A 21,693-nucleotide genomic window follows, 5' to 3' on the forward strand; every position below is an offset into this window, starting at 1 on the left:
AGAGAAGAATGGCCATCTGTTCCTTCAGCATAGATTTCCTGAATATCACTAAGAGCTAGGTGATAAGTAGTGAAGCCACGATCCAAACCCATACAGTCTGGCTCTTCATCAGTGCTCAGTATGGTCTGGTGACTGGTGACCAACCCCTTCCATAGAAAGGAGCCCTGGTGTCACCAGTGCCTTATCAGTGGCATGGGAACAGAAATCTTCCACACAGGGAGGAAATGGAGAGGACATTCTGTCTTGGAAAACCAACATGAAGCCAACAGGAAGCAAAATCTAACAGGGGTTCATCTGCCTCAACTTGATGTTTTCTTTCTACTTAGTTCTGTGGAAGCCAATGCCCGAAGAAACAAGGAAGAGGACTTTTTTGTTGTTGTTGTTGGTTGTGGGGCTTGAACTCTGGGCTTGGGCACTGTCCCTGCGCTCTTCAGTTCAAGGCAAGTGCTCTACCGCTTGAGCCACAGCACCACTTCTGGTTTTCTAGTGGTTTATTGGAGATAAGAATGTCACAGACTTTCCTGCCTGGACTAGCTTTGAACCTCGATCCTCAGATCTCAGCCTCCTGAGTAGCTAGGATTACAGGTGTGAGCCACCGGTGCCTGGTGGAAGGGGACCTTTTTAAACATGGATATGAGAAGAAGGAAAATATATTCCATAAGTCTGTTGAGATAGGATCATGAGAAAGAATTGATCAGAAAAGGTTCAAAGTATGAAGTTATTTAAATATCTAGTAGTTAGAAACTGCAAAGCCACAATTAATAAGATGCACTTTCCTTACTTGATTGAGGTGAGGAAGAGATCATACCAAGGTAGATTTTAGGGACCCAAGGCTTCCATTTTGAAATTCATGATTTCCATATATTACTATCCTCCCCTGAGACCCTCTCCCCTTCTTCACCCACCTACCAGGCCTTCTTTCCTGATAAAAATTTTAAGGTAATGATGTAAATTTTACTCTCATATCGGAAACTGATGATTCACTAAGATTTTGGGGTCTGCAAGACTTGCCCTAGATTCAGTGTTTTAAAGGATGATCTTACTCAACCCTTACAACACAGTGAAGCAAGTACTATGATTAGCCCCATCTTAATACCTCAGAAAATGAAAGCAATAAGTAGGTTGACAATTTTTCCAGTTACATGGGAACTAGGATAGCGGTTGAATAGCACCAGGATACTGCTCATCAGCCCCATTCCATGAGGCTGGGGCTCATGGAAGGAGTGAAAGGGAAGAAATAACACACGCATCACCTGGGGTCAAGAATCTGCTCTTAGTCTTCTATCCAACAGAAAAAGAAAGTGAAACAACCAAGGGAGGCCACCAAGGCCCCTCTTCTGAAGGCAGAGCTCATGACTTCGTTACCCTGGTCTGTTGTGAATTGTCACACCACTGGCTCTGAATTGGAGTGAGTTTCCCCCCCACTAGTCCCATCAATCCACAACCATTTCCCAACCCGGCCTAACTCAGTTATCTCTGTATTTATTAGGTTTTCAACACCTCCTCAAAAGTAAGAAGCTACTGGGGCTGGCAATGTGGCTTAGTGGTAGAGTGCTTGCCTACCATGCACGAAGCCCTAGATTCGATTCCTCAGTACCACATACATAGAAAAGGCCAGAAGTCGTGCTGTGGCTCAAGTGGTAGAGTGTTAGCCTTGAGCAAAAGAAGCTCAAGGACAGTGCCCAGGCCCTGAGTTTAAGCCCCAGGACTGGCAAAAAAAAAAAAAATGTTTTTTAAGTAAGTAGCTACTAATTCTGAAGAACCTACTGGATGCTAGATTCAATCAATCTTCTATCATCACTACGAGGCAAGTAATATTGTTTTCTTCATTTCAGAATTGGAAAAGCTGGCTGGCCCAGAGAGCTTAAATGACTTGCTCAAAGTCACAGTAGTCACAAAGTCAAATAGCAAACTCTTTAGTCACTAGGCTACTTGCAATAAAGGTGAACCAGCACCTGGCCTAGCTTTTCTCCTTTATGTTCACCCTTCCCTGTTCTATACCAATGGTGCTGATAGATTATAGCATATATCTCATCAACTTCATGCTGACCATCCTGTTCTCCAATTGGAAGTTGAACATGATTCAAAAGCAGAAGTAGCAAAGTTGCAGCAGTGTGTAGAGCTGGCTTTACCATCTACCACCTATCTACAAACTCTCTAACCAAAGATCCAGATTCTTCAACTGTCCTAGCAGCCCAAGCAATCAGAGCCCCCCCTGAAAGAGGGCACTTGGGCTTTTCCCTCTCCCCAGACTAGTGATCTTCCTGTATATTAAGATCTCCCAACTGCCCAACAGTTCCAAGACTCCTCTGAGATAAGCAATAATGCATGAGTTTGCCTGTGAAGACCCAGGAGCATTGTAATTCAAGAAATGCAGAGGGAAAGCAAAGCAAGAGATAACGAAAATTGACCCTTAACTCATCAGCCACCATGGGAAACTCTCGTTTTGCATATTTCACTTCCATAGCTAGAAATCAAATTGGAGGATATCATCAAATTTCTAATTTTGAACCCTGGACAGGCAGTGGCATATTTAATGATTCTTGGCCAAAGATGCTCATTACAGATCTCATCTAAATTAAAACATGAAACCTCAAAATCGAGCAGAAAATCATCAACTTCTCACATCTGTATGTATGACCACAGCAAAACCATGGAAGGATGAATACAAACATTCTTTGTGGGGGGTGGGGATGGGGGGGGGGTCTGTGACTAAATATTTCATCAGGAATTCTATGGCAGAGAAGAGTTAGGAGAGAAACCATAAATAGACCCATCAGGTCTTAACTTTTAGGTTTCTGGCATTTGAGTGAATCGTCATTTTTTGATGGTTAATTTGCACTATCATGTCAAGGCAAATTCTTTCTCCTGCTGATGGCCGATTTCACCTGTTCTGTGATATAGAGCTCTAATTTCTCTCACACAGAAAGATGGTGGTTTCATATCTTCTCTCACTGTAAGTAGACTCGAGGATGATACAATCGGCCAGCACCACGTTCAGGCCTGTGTGTTGTATGCCTTTCACATGATGATGATGAAATACAAACTCATCTTTTGTCGTCACTTCTAAGCCTCATTCAATGTGGATTTTCTAGGAAGTCAGGTAACCACTAAACCGTCACTGTAGATGGTATCAAACCTTTCTCATCTACTTCCTATCTTCTCTAACCTTTGTATTATTGAATGAGCACATGCTACCGTCTGTAAGATGCATTTCTATAACCAGCTTGAGAACTCTGACTCTCTCAAGACTGAATTCTTCTTAGACCTAAGTCCAGTCTTAAAGAGTTAAAGAATCAGGAGCAAAAAAAAAAAAAAAAGGAATCAGAAGCAAGATTATCCTAGATGTATACTAATTGCAAATAAGGAAAACCATGGGTTTGGTTTACTTCACTTAATATGATTTTTTTCCAAGTCTTTCCATTTCCTAACAAATGGAGCAGTGTCATTCTTTTTGATAGAAGCATAGAATTCCACTACATATATATATATGTATCACATTTTCTTGATCCATTCATCTACTGAGAGGCATTTGGGTTGGTTTCAAAGCTAAGATATGGTGAATAATACGTGATAAACATAGTTATGCTGGTAGCTTTAGTATGGCCTTGTTTGTGATCATTGGGGTAAATGCCCAAAAGTAGGAACCTCCATAGTGCTTTCCAGAGTGGTTGAACAAGTTTACACTCCCACCAAAGGTGCAGTAGGGTTCCCTTTTGGCCACATCCCCTCCAGCATCTGTTGTTATTAGATTTCTTTATTATAGCCGTTCTAACTGGGGTGAGATGGAATCTCAATGTTGTTTTGATTTGCATTTCTTTTATGGCCAGAGAAGTTGAGTATGACTTCATGTGGCTATTGGTGATCAAGATTATAATAGTTGAAACTGAACATAAAACATGGTACTTCTCCTCTTAAGAAGCATCTAGGAATAGCACACAAAATAAGCTATAACAAATTTCAGCTTTTTTCTCCCATAAAAAAGTACTTCTGGGCCTTCCATTGTACTGTAGTTCAGAGACAGTTAACTACTTAATGAGAAATGGTAGCTATGAACAAACACCCCAGTGCTTCTAAGTATAGTTGGTGGATTGGAAAATCCTTCAAGAAACTGCAAATGAAAACATGGAGGGAAATTGGGTGGAGGGCAGGAGGAGGATAGAAAGGGATGGGAAGGGGAAACAAAGGAGGAGGCTACAATGCTTGATAAGAAATGTACTTATTACAAAATGTCATGTCAAAACCAGCTTTACAATGTCGGTGGGCGGGGGGGGGGGTATGATTGGGTGGGGGGTATGGGGGAGGCTGGGAAGGGAGGTGAAGGGTAAACAAAGGAGGAGGCTGCAATGCTTGGTAAGAAATGTATGCATTATCCTGCCCATGTAATTGTAACCCCTCTGTACAGTATGTTCTCAAATAAAATAAAATTAAATTAAAAAAAAAAAGAAATGTACTTATTATCTTGCCCATGTAATTGTACCCCTCTGTACAATATTTTCACAATAAAAAAAAGAAAACATGGAGGGAAAAATATATACCCTTGAATGCTAAAGTTGCTAGGATGGGAGACTAGATCAAGCCCTGGAAGACTATTATTTTATCAGCATATCCCTGAAAACACCTTCTAGAACCACCTCACTCCAAGGGATCACTTTAGAGCTTCCTCCTCAGAGTAACTGTGTATCCTTACTTTCCTGCACACATCTGTCTTCCAACTTTAATTGGGACAGAGGAGAAAGTTTTCAACACATTGGAGTCTAAACTGTTTAAGTCAAGTTCTGTTTAACACAATGACAGAAGTCCTGGCAGACAGACATGTTTGCTCTACTTTAGTGCTTTACATAGAAGGGGAGAGAGATCTTTTGGGTGAGGGGAAGAAGGAAGGAAGGAAAGAAGGAAGGAAGGGAGGGAGGGAGGGAGGGAGGGAGGGAGGGAGGGAGGGAGGGAGGGAAAGAACAAACAATAAGACAGCCATTTTAAGTATAAAATATGGTCAACTGTGTGAACTGCCTCATGTGACAATCAGTGGGCTAGTATTTATGGACACAGAGCCAGCATCCAGCTGGCCTGCAGAATCCAAGGTTTTCTAATGCTAACATGCTACAGATGCCCCTAAGGAGGTATTTCACAAGAATTCATTAGTGAGGGTGCTAGGTTAACAAGGAGGAAGAAGGAGGTTGAATATTATAGAAATACAGTATTTGTAACGGTTGAATATTATAGAAATACAGTATTTGTAACTACGCAAATGAAACAATGAAACCTGTTGAAATTGTTTTGGGAAAAGAAGGGGAGCCAAGGATGGGGTTAGAGGGGGTGGGGATGGACAGGAGTACCTGGTAAACGTGTGGAGAGGTAACAATGAAATTTTCTCCCCGGTATAACTAATATAAACTAATAAGAAAATAAATAAAAGAAAGATAAGCCAAAAAATAGAAAATACAATCTCTTGCTTTGAAGGAAAAAGACCAGAATGTATACTAGGCTCCCAGACACTGGGGACATGTCCCCAATCTTGCTGGGTCAGGACCCGTTGATTCAGGAAATTACTTTTACAAATAGATCAGAGTTAACGGAGCTTCCACTCAGGCTTACCTCTTCAACAACAACAATAAAAACAGAAGAAACACTTCCTGGCTTTCTATTTAAGGAGAGCAGCTCAATTTCCATGAAAACAGGGCAACATGATGTTCGATGAAATAATGAAGGACCGACCAATCAAAGCAATTACTGGATATTCCTTGCAATCACCAAACGAAATTTCTAACTCCCCAAAGCAAACCTAACCAAAGAATAAAGAAGTTTAGATACACTCAGCATCGATGAGAAGTCACTATGGAAAACCAATGGGGTTAATGCTGTTTAATGTGAGATAGGACAATATTTGCAGAGTTCTTCCCCTGCCCAGGGGAAGAGCTTGGGTCTTCTGCCTACAGGGACAAAATATAAGACTGAATGGGCCATATAAATGAGATAATGGTCATTCTGAGCCAGAACAAGGAAAGACAAACAAGATACCCAGAGAGCAAAATGTAAGTAGGCTCTGACTTGCAGGGTTGAGCCACTGCCAGCCCTGAGGTTCTTACATTCGGTTTACAATTACAAATGCAATCTTATCGCTTATAAAAACACAGCATGAAGCAAGTCCATCTGGAAAACGACGATTAGAAATAACAGGGGCCAGGCACCAGTGGCTCAGACCTGTAATCCTAGCTACTCAGGAGATGAGATCTGAGGATCACTGTTTAAAGCCAGTCTGGGCAGGGAACTCTCCAATTAATAACCAGAAAAGCAGAAGTGGCGCTGTGGCTCAAGTAGTAGAGCACTAGCCTTGAGCTGAAGAGCTCAGAGACAGCACCCAGGCCCAGAGTTCAAAACCCATGACCAACAAAAAAATATCACGTAGTACGTTAAAATCAATAGCAACGAAGATAAAACCTCGTGTATCCCTATCTTGGGGTTCATTTTGCTTAGCACTATCTTATATGGTCATATGTGCATAGCTTTTGACCTTTTCTACTAATCTGGTAAGATTATCCTAGACACCCCATTAGTTAAGGCATCCTTTCTTAAAGAAAGTCAAATATCTTCCTTTAAGTCGCACAGACCAAAGGGCATCCTAGGCTCACTGCCTTAAGCCTGGTCCAGACACTGTGGGAGGAAGCATAGAACCACCCTGATTGCCTAGACCCTTGCAAGACTCATTGCTAGCAGCAAGAATATTATCTTCTTTCCTATGTTCTCCCCCCATGGTATAACTCCTGTTTTCACTGTATTTAATTCTGGTACCCCACATCTTATATATACATTTGGAAAGGAAATAACAAAATCTGAAACAAGGATACAGGTTGAACCATTGTAACAATGAGATGTACAAGACACTATGTTAAAAACGAACTTTACAACTTGGGGGTGGGGGAAGGAGGAAGGAGTTGGGGAGGTGGGGAGGGAAGGGATGGTTAGGGAAAAACAAAGGAGGGGGTAACAATGCTTGAGAGGAAATGTACTCATTACCTTACTCATGTAACTGTAACCCCACTGTATAGTATCTTTACAATAAAAAATATACATTTGAAAAAAGCAAAAAAGAATCTATAGCTAAGTGAAAAAGAAATAACAGGGGTGAGGGATAAGGGGTCTTTGGGGCCAAAGATTCCAAGCCAACTATAAGGTTATGGGACAAAATCATGAACAGAAAAAAAAAAACCTATGTGTGTGCAACTGAGCACAAGAATAATATAAAAGTAAAAGCAAATGTCTGTGGAGTATCTGCTATGTGCCAGCTGCTCTCAATGCATAAGTTTATTTATTCTTCAAAACAACCTTTGGAGATAGGTAATGCTATTAATCTTGTTACTATTACTGCAGAGATAAGAAAACTGAAACAAATTTAAAATGCCCCACATCTGGTATGAGAACTAGCACCCGGCACCTTTGGCTTGTGCTACATACTGAGACGTGTTTTCAAATCAATAGTCTCACACACAGATGTCATTTTCCAGGAAAACAGAAAGCGAAAAAATAATCAATCCTAACTAAAATAATCAATCCTAACAGCGTATTCCTAGCAAAAAACTACTCCAAACACAACCCTTTGCGCATTGCACCCAGACACCTTCTTCTCTTGCCTGTAATTCACAGCCTCATAACAATTTGGAGAGGTTCCCAGGAGCATACATTGTCATCCTCTTAGAGGATAAGGAAATGGAAGTACTATAATGTGGCTTCTGTGAGAGGCAGAGAAAGAATGGAAGCCTGGCTCTCTGAAAGCAAGCAAATGACTGGTCATCCTAGAAAGGCTTTCATAAACCCATCACCCCACTTGTTAGGAAATGGAAAGACATTGAAAAAATTATATTAAGTGAAGTAAGCCAGGCCCAAAGAAACATAGGTCCCATGGTTTCCCTTATTTGCAATAACTAGTATATGTCTGAGTCAAGCAGAAAAGATCAAAAGGTATGTGCATATGACCTTGTAAGATGATGTTAAGTGAAATGAACCCCAAGACAGGGACAGAGTGGTTTTTTCTTTCTTGATACTGTCTTCAACATACTTATAATGTACTATGTGATTTCTTGTTTCTTTTGTATGTTCTTCCCCCATGGTATAACCCCTGCTTTCACTGTATTTGATTCTGGTGCACTGCATCTTGTATATACACTTTTCTAATTTGGGGAGAAGAAGGGAAAAAACAAAATGCTTAAATAGGGATACAGATTGACCCATTGTAACAATGAGATATACAAGACACTATGTTGAAAATGAACTTTACAACTTGTGGGAGTGGGGAGGGAAAAGTTGGGGAGGTGGGGAGGGAAGAGATGGTAGGGGAAAAACAAAGGAAGAGGTAACAATGCTCAATGGGAAATGTACCTTACTCATGTAACTGTAACCCCTCTGTACAGTATTTTTTTTTTTTGTCAGTTGTGGGGCTTGAACTCTGGGCCTGGGCGCTGTCCCTCAGCTCTTCAGCTCAAGGTGAGTGCTCTACCGCTTGAGCCACAGCGCCACTTCCTCTGTACAGTATTTTTACAATAAATGACTTATTTAAAGATAGATAGATAGATAGGCCAAGCGACTGACCTCCACATGCCTGTGAAGCTGAACATAGTGCTCACGCAGCGAGGGAGAGGAGGTGGCTTGATTCCATCCAGACGCATGAGCAGAGCTGGGATGCCAAAGAGGACTAGGTACTTCACGTAGAAGAAGAGCACTTGAGCCAGTGCTAGTCCTCCTGAAAGGCAAAGGGACCCATCAGACACACAGATAAGAGGACGATTCGTCTTCAACAGCCCAGAAGCCCTTGTTCCAATCCTCAAACCTCTCTCCCATTTGCTGGTAATTTTCTCTTTTTTTGGACTGTGAGCCTTTCTAAGGAATTCCACCATTTTAGTTCTCCCTTGAATCTACCATGTTTTAGTTAATATGCTTATGTGTTAACTAAAAATATCCCGTGTCTACTTCTTTCTTTCTTAATTAATTCTAGATTCCACATATGAGAGAAAGCATACTTCCTCTATCACTGGGCCTGACTTACTTCACTTAACATGATTTTTTTTCCCAGTTCCTTCCATTTCTTTGCAAATGATGCTTCTATTTTTGACACTAAATATTGCTCAGTTGTCATGTCTGAAACGCAAATATTAAAATCAAAAAAGGCTGAGTCTACATGCTTGTGAGTCATTTGTCCAGAATCTTCATCCTTGTATTAAATGATACATGAGCTGGGCTAAAAGAAATTATTTTCTTTAAGAGTTAATGCATACTCTATGGCTAAATCTAATTGAAGGTAATGAAGAGATCTTTTACTCCAATATAGATGGAGAATATAAGAAGGCATACATATGCAAAATATCCAACCAACGCTCTATATACGTGTTACTGAATATTTCCTTTTTATTATCTCTAAGTAGTTGTACACAGGAGTTGCCATTTACAAAGCAGTTTACGAACAATGCATCTTGATCGCTGTCACACATCCCTCCCAGCCATCCCTTCCCTTACATTCTTAATTTTGTAGGATATGCAACGAATTCTTGACTGCATTCTCCCCCCACCTCTTCATTCATCTAACCCTCTCCCCTTAAAATACAGAAGGTTGAAATTGATTTTTCCTTGAAATTGTAATAACTGCTCCACAAACATAGAGGAAAAATTACCTGATTTTTGTGCCAACACTGGAGCTTGAACTAAAGGCCTGGGTACTGTCCCTTATCTTTGGCACTCTACTAATTGAGCCACACCTCCACTTCAGGCTTTTGGTCAATTAATTGCAAGATAAGAGTCTCACAGACTTTGATACCTCATATGGTTTTGAACCACAATCCTCAGATCTCAGGCTCCTAAATAGCTAAAATTACAGTCGTGAGCCACCAGCACCCAGCTTGCATAATGATATTTAAATTGTAAACTTTCTATGTTAATTTTTCTTCCTTGGGTTGGCACCTGAGGGATTAACTGCTATACTGCTTTGCTACTGATTGTCATCATTCCAGGAAAGATACACACCTCGTTCTTCTTTCCCCCTCGACCTAAACAGCGCCTCTCTTTGTAAGATTTAGTCTAAGGTTGCAAAGTTGACCCTACAAATTTTGCTACAGCCTCTCAGGCATACAACTGACAAGAAAATAGCATCAGAATATAAATGACTCTACCCTGATTGAAAGTTATTTGATATAAATAAACTGAACAAGCTCTTGTCAGGTTCAAAAATATAAAATCTGATTATGAGGGACAAAGAGTGAACAAATGCAACAGAGTACAATGATGAAAATAAACTATACAACTTGTGAGTGGGGATGGGAGGGAAAAACTGGGGGAGAGAAAAAGAAGCCCTCTGTATATCACCTTTATAATAACAATTAATAAAAGTTAAAAACAAGTTTAAAAATCTGATTATACTTCATTACTTTAAAAAATTGCTATCCGAGCACCGGTGGCTCACGCCTGTAATTCTAGCTACTCAGGAGGCTGAGATCTGAGGATTGCAATTCAAAGCCAGCCGGGGCAGGAAAGTCCGTGAGACTCTGATCTCCAATTAATGACCAGAAAACCAGAAGTGGTGCTGTGGCTCAAGTGGTAGAGCACTTGCCTTGAGCTGAAGAGCTGAGGGACAGTGTCCAGGCCCAGAGTTCAAAACCCATGACTGACAAAAAAAAATTTTTTTTTTGCTGAGTTTTTATCTAAAATATTATCTCTCAAGCAGCAAGAATTACACTCAAGCCTACCTATCCTAGCCCCTTTCCCTTCCCAAATCCACATAGGTTCACATACTTGACATTCATTCATTCAACAAGCATGCACTAAACTGAGATAACTAGCTATAGTCTAGCAAATAGACTTGACAGCAAGGGACCAGGTGACATTGACCAAGAAGAAATGTACTTGACTTATGTAACTGTAACCCCTTTGTACATCACCTTTATAAAAACAGTTAAAAAGTTATGTAAAAAAATAAAGAAATAGGGGCTGGGAAGGCAGCTCAGTGGTAGAGTGCTTGCCTTGTATGCATAAGGCCCTAAATTTGATTTCTCAGCACCACATAAGCAGAAAAAGCTGGAAGTGGTGCAATGGTTCAAGTGGTAGAGTGCTAGCCTGGAGCTGAAGAACTGAGGGACAGTGCCCAGGCCCAGAGTTCAGGCCCCACGACTGACTAAATAAATAAATAAAACTAAAAATAAAGAAATAGACTTGAGTTCAGATCAAATGGGACACCATGTACCCTAAGGGCTTCTGATCAATTCCATTCTGGTTTCATTTATTCTATTCTTTTGCCATGTAGTTTGTTAATTCAGACTTTGTGTCCAGCTCCTCCTTTTCTTAGCAAAATCTTATTTACCCTTCAGATTCCAGTTCAAATGTGGCCTTGTCTTATTCATTCAATATTTTTATCGAGCATGGCCCCTTCCCATAGAACATTAGAGTGAAAAGAGAAGGAAAATCTAAGTGGGATTAACCCTCACACCATGGGAACAAGAAACAACGTGAACACAGATTCTCAGACATGTACCAATTACGCATGCTGTAGTTTCACAGGCATGGCTCTAGGTGCTTACCATACATTCATAGATACTGGTGCTGTCATGTGGATTGCATCTAGCAAAAGTCACTTTTCCTTTTCCAGTCCTCTATCTCAGTTGGCTGTGTCTGAATAATTGTCAGAGTTAAGAAAACTCAGAAATGCTGGGATGGGCAGGCCACTAGTGGCTTACACTTGTAATCTTAGCTGCCCAAGAAGCTGAGATCTGAACAATCACAGCTTGAAGCCAGCTCCTACAGAAAATCCACAAGACTCTATCTCAATTAGCCTGGAAAATGGTGGCCTGGAGGTATGGTTCAAATGGTACAGTGCCAGCTCTAAGCAAGAAAGCCAGGTACTGGCAACAAAATTAATTAATTAATTAATCAATTAATTAAAGTACTGAATGTCAGATACTAGTGTATTTTAAAACAGGAGTTAGGGCAGACTTCCCTAAGATGAAGATATTTCAGCAAAAGCTTGAAGGAACAAAAATGTTAGCTGTGCAATCACCTGCTGCCTCTTAAAATTGAATAGAATTCATTCTTTAGGACCTGTTCCATGGCTTTTACTTCAGATGATGGTTCTACACATGTATGGTTATCCTACTAGACCAAGAGCCCTGAAGATTTTTGGGGGGTTATTTCTTATATCTTTGGAGTCCTCAGAAGCTAACATCTGACATGTAGCTGATGCCTGATCAATGCTTACTTGAAAAGTAACTGAATGAGCAACAGTATGGAGATCCAGTATCACAGTGTTTCTGGAAACTGCAGTAATGGTCTATTGTCAGCTCAGAGAATCCAATCACTAATGAAACTCAGGCTACCAAATAAGAGTCTTCTGTGGGTTCGGGACCTTGTATTCCAAAGGGGGTGAGGGGGAATCAAGAGAAATAGCATTTGCTATTGCCTTGAAGTTACTAAATATAGGTTGAACTCAGTCAACCCATAAACCACCTCCAATTCTTAGTTCTTCAAACTCAACTTGTCCAAAACAGAATATAGCTTGCTCCTTCCAAAACTAGAAACAGAACAGATTTTCAAGACTGAAAGAGATGAATGTTAAGTTCTATAGGGTCCTAGGAAGATAACGAAGGGGGAAAAAAGCCTTAACTGAACTTTCTGGAGCTCAGTCCTTCCCAGATAAACACACCCAGGTGCTCAGTCTACCCACCCATGAACTCTCATTCTCTCTCACACATGCTTGCTCTCACTCTTCTTTGTGTGTGTATATATGAATATGAAATTATATAAGACATTCCTTTGATATATTAGACAAGAGAAGAGCTAAGTAACCCAATATAACACTGCAATATAACAAAAAAAATCACCACTTCAACACAAGGCAAGATTTAAATGCAACCTACACAAGAGCATGTGTCATATAAAACAGAGTGAGATTGCTCCTGTCCTACCATATTGAAATACTGGTGGGCCCAATAGTTTTTATCAAAATGAATCATTTCAAAAAAATAAGCAAAAGACAAACTTGCCTTGGTAACCATATATCCAAATCAAACTGAACTACTTAAATGATTTGATTTGTTTCCCACTCATAAACCTTCATTTCATTCACACTGGAGTAGTAAATTTTCTATATTTATCTACCTTGCTTAATAATTCAAAGGAAAAACTCAAAACAATTAGGAAGGGAACACAGATGAATGGACACCATATTAATCTGTTTTTAGAACTTCCAAAGTTTGAAAAGTGTTTGCAAGTTTGTAATTCTAGGTAGGGACACATTATCTGAAGAAAAACCCTAATGGCAAACCTCTGAAGAACAGGTTCAGCAAAAAGCGAGTGCTTTGTGAACTGACAGGCCATCCTTGCGCAGAGACCACGCTAAGCATCTCCACTGCACTCTCTTTTAGTACATGTGCTACAAAAAACCATTTGTCTCTCTTTTAATATTATCCCATTACAGTTTTAATTGACATAAAGCAGCTGGAGATTGGCTTCTATATGACTTATCATTTTCTTCTCAGCTTTGGTTCTCGGATAAGTGGCTAGAGATTTCCACTAAGAGGTGAAGAGGTGGGAAAGAAAAAGCCAGCCCCAATCCAATTTTCCTCCCCTGACTTTCCATACGCACTGGATTCCTTGATAATTTATACCCTTTGCTGCCTCTTGGCCTACACTCATTCCTCTACTTACAGCCTCCCACCACATGTCCTCTATTTTGTCAGTCTAAACTCTACCTTTGGTTAAGGCCTCATCTAAATCCATCATTTCATTATGTCAATCCAAGAGAGTGATGATGGCGTAGAGAGGAAGATGAAAATGCAATCAGGGGAGTTACCCCAAGGGGGCTCCAACAGCATCTGTGATCTTTTCATTCTTAAACTACATAAGAGATAAGTTTCTGTTGTATTTTCTTTATAACTTTTTTGTATGTATACTCTCCGTTGTCTGGACAAGTTCAACAGCAATCTAGTTTTAGAGCATATCGAGGCTAGCTACTGATTAAGACTACCTCCAGCCAGGTGAGGTAGTGCAGTCTCAGCACCATGGAAGCTGAGGCAGGAGGATCACCAGTTCAAGGCTAAGCATGGGTTACATAATGAGATTGTCTCAAAAACAAAGAAACAACAACAAAAAAAGTTTCGATATGCCAAGCAGTATGCAACAGCACATTAAATTCTCAAAACTAACTCTCTATGGTAAGTACTATAACTACCCCCTGGTTTGCAGGTAGAAACTTGAATACACAAAGGTGTCAAAACTCATCCAAGATCACACACTAATGAGTCTCAGAGCTGCAATGTGAACTTGGGCGTACTGCCTCTAAGTCACCTTATTTACTATAGTCACATCCAACTCCCAGAGCAGACATGGAACTGAGCCAGTGTGAGTCAGGCCGGATGACAGGGCACCCAGGAAGCTCTTAGACAAAGCTAACGGGGCTACTTCATGCAGAAAAAGAAAGCACAGCCAGGCACCCGTGTCTCATGCCTGTAATCCTAGCTACTTGCGACGTGGAAGGGGAAGGACTGCAGATGGAAGACAGCCTGCGCAAAAAGTTTGCAAGATCCCATCTTAACCAATAAAATCTAGGCATGGTGCCACCTATCAGCCCAGGAAAGCAGGAAGTACCAGTAGAATGGTCATAGTACAGGCTGACATGGGCATAAATGCATATTTGAAAAATAACAAAGGCAAAAAGGGCTAAGGGTGTTAGTAGTAGAGTACCTGCCTACCAAGCATAAGGCCCTGAGTTCAAACTCCAGTGCCATCAAAGAAGGAAAGAGGAAAGGAGAGAGAGAGGAGAAAGGAGGAAGAGAGAGAAAGGAAGGAAAGGAGGAGGGAGAGAAAGAGGGCAGGAGGGGAGAGAAGGAAGGAAGACCTATTTTATGTATCTAAGAAATCATCTACATATCAAGTAATGGGTTAGAGAGGAAGCGACCATCAGGGTATCCTGAGAGAGACACTGGGAGGAGAAGAAGAGCTAGCAGGGAATAGCTGGTGTTTGCTACATAACCGTGGTACATCCAGTACTCTTTACAGTGCCATGCCAAGCAGGCCGCTCCTCCATTCTGCAAGCTGTGGGCACTGCTCGTGAAATTATCCTCACGCCACATGGAATAGCTGTGATTGAAGAGTTAGGCTCCACAGTAGTAAATCCCAGAGTCGCTTTGGGTTCACACTACATTCATTTTAAATAACCTCAGGAACAGGAGCGAATTTATAAAAATTAATTGGCTTTTACCCTGTCTTAACAAGGCTCAGGAAGTTTCACTTCTCAAAAGGATGGGGAAGAAAGGAGTCCTGTGCTGTCTGACGTGGGTGTGTGCCCCTACTTTACAAAACAATGATCAGCTGCCAAATGTCCCTCCCCTCTCCCCTCTCTGGGATGTTGTCAGATAAGGAAAAGCAAATGGTTGTCTTCATGAACATCTCATTACCAATTAGATAGGAGCATCAACATTATCTCAATAACAGCTAGTGTCGAATTACTGAGCCGAAACCCCTCTGTCTACTTTACACTTAGGATATGGATTTCTAAACCTCAACCAGTGAACAGGCTGGACTTTCAAAGAGACTCAAATGAACATTCCACAAAGCTTTTGTTTTATCTCTATCAGGGAAGATATAACTTGCCATCCTCATACCTCCTCTCAGGTGTGTGTGTGCGCGCACGTGTGTGCGCGCGCGTTTGTGTGTGTGTGTGTGTGTGTGTGTGTCTGCATACATGCACCAGTACTGGGGCTCAAACTCGGGACCTTATGCCCTCACTTGGCTTTTTACTCAAGCATGGTGCTCTACCACTTGAGCCACACTTTTCAGCTTTTTGCCAGTTAATTGTAGGTAAGAAACTCAAAGACTTTCCTACCTGGGCTAGCTTCACACTGTGATCCTCAGATCTCAGCCTCCTAAAGTCACTAGAATTACAGGTATGACCCACCAGCGCTGGCTCCTCACTCACTCTTAACCCCTTGCCTTTTGTCCTCATCATCTTACAGACCTGGTTTTACCAGGGGTTTACTGTGGAGAAACGCCATTCAATAATGAACTCAAGGAATGTGATCTTTTTGAACTTTTATAGAAAGAAACTGTTAAGTCATCGCCTTTGCCCCCTTAATCCCTTGTGAAATCAGAGTCTGATTCCAGTCTGCTGTGTTTTGCCTTCTTATGGAGTTCAGAAGAAAATCAGAGTTCTTATCCTTTAGTGATACTGCTGAAATATTTATGGATAACAATAAGAGGTCTAGCATTGGCTTCAAAACAATTCAGGAGAGAATACAGATGAAAGACAATTGGCCATGAGTTGATCATTGCTGCACCCGGGGGAATAAAAGCCTAAGGTGAATTCTAATTCTTTCAATTTTCTAAAAGGCAATTTTTTAAATGACTTTGCTAGATAAAATCCATGTAAAGCACGAAGGTGTCAAACAGCCCAGTACAGTAGAAGACATGGGTAGGCAGACACAGGAGCCTGGCCAGGGTAACAGGAAAGAAAAACAGGATCCAGCTGGGCACCGGTGGCTCATACCTGTAATCCTAGATACCCAGGAGGCTGAGATCTAAGTGGTTCAAAGCCAGCCCAGGCAGGAAAGTCTGTGAGACTCTTATCTCCAATTAAACACCAGAAAACTGGAAGTGGTGCTGTGGCTCAAGTGGTAGAGCACTAGCCTTGAGCTAAAGAGCTCAGGGACAATGCTCAAACCCAGAGTTCAAGCCCCAAAACTGACAAAAAAAAAGAAAGAAAGGAAGAAAGGAAGGAAGGAAGGAAGAAAAGAAGGAAGGAAGGAAGGAAGGATCAGTCATGCAAAGAAGCAAGACTTTACAGAAGTCAAACAGGTGATGAGATTGTGTGTGTGTGTGTGTGTGTGTGTGTGTGTGTGTGTTTTAGCAAGATTAGATGATAAGAAATTTGAGATGTGTTTTGTTAATAAAAAGAGAAAGGCAGAAAAAGCAGATGGATATGGAAAATGAGAGCCCAGACTGAGGTACCCAGGAAGGGCAGTCCCCATTTGTAAGTTGTTTGAGTAGTTCCCCAAACCTTTAGCAAAGTCCTCTTTCATGGCTAGTACCAGGGGCTTAGGTTTGTCATCCTAGCTTCACAGGAGGCTAGTTCAAAGCCAGCCCAGGCAGAAAAGTCCATGAGACTCTGATCCCAAGTTAACTACCAAAAAGCCAGAAATGGAGCTGTGTAGAGCACTGTCCTTGAACACAAAAGCTCAGGGACAGCACCCAGGCCCTGGTTTCTGCTGAGACCAGGGAACAGCATCAGTCCATTGTTCCTGGAAATTAAGGGGCTGGGCGACCCCATCTGCTCAAACAGAATGGCAATCTCATCTAAAGTCTGTATCTTTTTTTAAATGTATTCTAGCTAGATATTGGTGGCTCATACCTGTAATCCTGGCTACTCAGGAGGCTGAGATCTGATGATCTTGGTTCAAAGCCAACTCATGCAGGAAAATCCATGGGACTCATATTTCCAATTAACCACCAAAAAGCCAGAAGTGAAGTTGTGGAGGCATGAGTGAAAAAGAAGGGACAGTGCCCAGGCCCGGAGTTCAAAGTGCCAGGATCAGCAAAAAAAGAAAGAACGAAAACAGAAACCACACACAAAAACCCCCACAATGATCCCCATGTGAAAACTCTAAATTGCCCGTGAGAAGCTCAATGTTAAGCTAATGAAATTTTGTCTTATTTCAAGCTCATTTTGTTTAATGACTAGCTTTTAGCTTTTACTGCCACCTCCTGGCCCTTTTCTGTATATATATCCTGAACCACTAATACACACACACACACACACACAATCATTACATTTAAAAATATCCAATCAAACCAAGTGCCAGTAGCTCATGCTTGTAATCCTAGCTACTCAGGAGGCTGAGATCTAAGGAACAAGGTTTGAAGCCAGCCTGGGCAGAAAAGTCTCTGAGACTCTATCTCCAATTAAACACTGAAAAAGATGGAAGCAGAGCAGTGGTTCAAATGGTAGAGTGCTAGCCTCAAAGACAAGAGTCCAGGGTAAGTGCTCAGACCCTGAGTTCAATCCCCAACTGGAAAATAAATACTCCAATCAGGAAAGCATTGAACTAAACTATGATCATCCCACAATCGCAAAGCTATGCTAGTTCTGCAGGAGCCACTAATCAAGGCTATTAGCCTTCCAGAAAAATCCCCTCAAGCCACCTCAGCCAAGCCCTTGCTGGTCCTCAGTTTTACAGGTCAGGAACCTGATTCATCAGCACCCCAAGGAAAGATCTGTGTGGGCAGGTGTACATCAGTCTAGCTCATGGACAGAGATCAATAATACCAGAATGCTAACTGACCAATTTAGAATGAAAATTATTGCCTCCAAGGCAACTAGAATCTATAGTCCATAATATTTGCAACAGAGCTGACACCAACATGTCTGGAAGCAGAAAGGAGAGTAATGAGCAGAGCAGCATATGGCATTGATGGTTTTTGTTTGAAGTTCTATAAAAAGGGAAGTGAGTTGTTAGCATAATAGAAGCCCCGGTCTTGATTTTCTTTAAGTTATTCCCATGATTTTGAGTGAGACAGAGAGCCTAATAAAAATAAAATGCTGGAAGGAAATAGTTGATATAACACACGACTCAAGACTAATTACATTTTCATATAATCAAATTTGATTGCATGAAGTGAGTTCTGCCCCATTATTACAAAGCTATAACTTCAATAAGAACTGTTAACACACCTTAACTAATCATTTTCCCTGGAGAATGTTAGCTCAAGGGAAATCACATAGTATTCGTGGGAACGTCACTGAGGAGAATGCCATAGGAGATGGGATTATTGGAAAGGTAAGTGTAATTGTAAACGCTACAAATTATCTCAAATTACTTATCTTAGGGGCCTGTTGACAGGAATGACTATTTCCTTGTCCTAAGTATGCACGATAAGATTGAGAGTAGAACAAGGTAGTCTTAATGTTAACATCCTGCTCTGGCTTCGGAAGTGTGTGTGCAGAAGTGTTTGCTGCCTGGGGAACACTGCCAGGCACTGTCTCAATGGTGTTTCTCTTAGTCGTCACTCACTTGACGATGAACATCTGGCCACTGGATTCCAGAAGGCACTCACTTTCCTTATTTCCAAATGTCTATCCTACAAGAGAGTGCGGCCCAGGGCAAAGTCATGCCACAAAGAAATCACCTCAAACAATGAGAGAAAACCTTGTCCCAACATTAGTCACCTCGCCATTATCTCTTCCATCCCTGACAAAAGCTTCAAATAGACAGATGGCACCACATTTGGGACATAACAATATGTTCTTGGCTTCTTGTAAGTCTGCTCATTGAGTAACTACACAGCATGCAAACCAATCTAGACATATACACTCAGAGAAGGCATCCATGCATGCACACACTCATCGACAAACACTATCCATGAGAGAGCAAAAGGCCATCACATTGTGGATGAGCTAGCTCTGGAGGTAAACAATGGGCAAGAAGGAATATAATCAGGAATGAAGATTTCGAAAAATGTCATATAAAGACAGGGTGTTTGGCTGGGGAAGTGGCTCAGTGGTAGAGTGCTTGCCTCGCATGCATGAGGCCTTGGGTTCGATTCCTCAGCACCACATAAGCAGAAAAAGCTGGAAGTGGTGCTATGGCTCAAGTGGTAGAGTGCTAGCCTTGAACTGAAGAGCTCAGGGACAGCGCCCAGGCCCAGAGTTCAAGCCCCACGACCTACAACAACAAAAACAACAAAAAGTCTCACCAACTTCCCTGCCTGGCCTAGCTTTGATCCGTGGTCCTCAGATCTCAGTTTCCTGAGTAGCTAGGATTACAAGTGTGAGCCACCAGTACCCAGCTGTGGTTTACTTTAATGAGAGAGAAATGCCTCCCCTGGCAATGTATTACTTAACTAAGGGTAAGTAGCAATGTTGGATTACTTGACTAAAGGTAAGGAATGACTTGACTATGGGTAAGTTTGCAAAGGACACAGCTGACCATTGGTTTATTTTCCTTCAGTCTACAGAATTTTCTAAGAGAACGTACAGTCATTTATATTCATAGTTACAAATACAAGTCATTTTTAATTTTCTACAGTGGTATCAAATATATTAACCCCGTATCTATTGGTAAGTGTCTGTTTCTTAGCAGATGGCAATCCACGCCCTGTAAATCTGTCTCATTCTTCATTGAAATATTCGTGGGCCAGATAATTGTATTTAGTGTGGCTGACCCTGCCACCTACCTGTACATATGCATTTGCTTCCTGACTACCAGAGTCTTGATTTGGTTCATAGAACCATGTGCCCTCTTAAACACACTACATTTCCAAGAATTCTTTGAATTTGAGAGTACAAAGACAGACCCAGGAAGAATGTAACCAACAATGTAATAAATTATGTAACCAATGTAACCAGTGGATTAAGCCTTCAATTCTAGCTCCTTAGGATGCTGAGATCAGGGGATTGCTGTTCAAGGTCAGATCAAACGGAAGTTCACAAGACTCCACTGCCACCAACAGTGGTATGATGGAGGGCCCTATCATCCCAAGCTTTGGGTGAAGCATAATGACTGGACACAATAGCATATGCCCATCATCTCAGCAATAAGGGGAAGCACAAATAGGAGGATCACAGTCCAGGCTAGCCTGGGCATAAAGCAAGACTCTATGCTGATAATAACCAACACAGGGAATGCAGGTATGGCTCAAGTGGTAGAGTGCTAGCTGTGAGCAAAAGGCTGCTTCCACCCCTTTCCTTTCATAGATGTTAACCCCAGAAGTCCCCAACAATCCTGCAATCTGGCTCACTTGGGAAAGATTGCAAGTATTAAGTGCATGGCTTCTTCTTCTTCTCCTCCATCATCTATTTATTATTATTATTATTATTATTATTAAAGTCATTGTACAAAGGGGTTTCAATTCAATATGTCAGTCTTATAAATACAATGCATTTTGATCAATGTCACCCCTTCAATCCTTCTCCCCAATCTGTCCCAACTCTCACCCATCCCCCAAGTCACCTGCTTCTATTTTCACATACGTTCCTGTTCATTGTATTGGCCCACCCATCCTCTCTCCATTTGCCTCCTGTCTACCCTCACCACTGACAAAACATGCTTCTGCTTCCTAGTATCCATTGTCATTGAACTTAAGTTAGTTGTTCAAAGAAGTTAAAGCAATGGAGCCTTTCCCTGGGCATACCATACTTCATTTGTCTATATATGCATATGGGCCTGTGTATGTTTTCCTGGATTTTCTTTAATTCCAAGAAAGATGGTGCAGGCTGGATTCCTATTGCCAGGGATAGAGCTTCAAGACTGAGAATCTTGAGAAGAGAAGAGAATCAAATAGGCTCATAATTCTCAAAACAGAATAGGCTCAAATTCTCACCTCAGAGCATAGCCTGGAAACAGGGACTCTCTAGGACTCTTCTAAAAAACCACCTTTACATCTGATAAGCCAAAAAAAAGATTTTGTTTCTTAGGTTTATTAAATTACCATGTTAGCTGAATTCTCACTCTTGCAAGGTGTCTATAAATTAAGGCACCAATGTATCCTTTCTAAAAACTAACAAGGGGATTTATAATGAGTTGAGACTTTACACCTCTAAACTTTAGGGCACATCCCTGGCCAGCAGCAACCCCTCTTTTCCTGTGTAATAGGCAGACCTGGTCCTACCAGAAGACACTTTTAATGAAATTACTTAAGGAATTACTGTACAAGAGAAGCCATTTCCCTCCT

General features: G+C 41.3%; 1 protein-coding gene across 1 annotated transcript in view; it reads right to left on the bottom strand.

Annotated features, from left to right (window-relative positions):
* Hhat (hedgehog acyltransferase) overlaps window positions 1-21,693 on the bottom strand; it is a 225,429-nt gene that overhangs the window by 139,016 nt on the left and 64,720 nt on the right. Inside the window, exon 8 of the mRNA XM_042681974.1 lies at window positions 8,584-8,734. Coding sequence (XP_042537908.1) covers window positions 8,584-8,734 — 151 coding nt within the window. The remainder of the gene's footprint in view (window positions 1-8,583; window positions 8,735-21,693) is intronic.

Source organism: Dipodomys spectabilis, unplaced genomic scaffold (genome assembly GCF_019054845.1).
Source record: "Dipodomys spectabilis isolate Male_0828 unplaced genomic scaffold, ASM1905484v1 ptg000069l, whole genome shotgun sequence".
NCBI classification, from domain to species: domain Eukaryota; kingdom Metazoa; phylum Chordata; class Mammalia; order Rodentia; family Heteromyidae; genus Dipodomys; species Dipodomys spectabilis.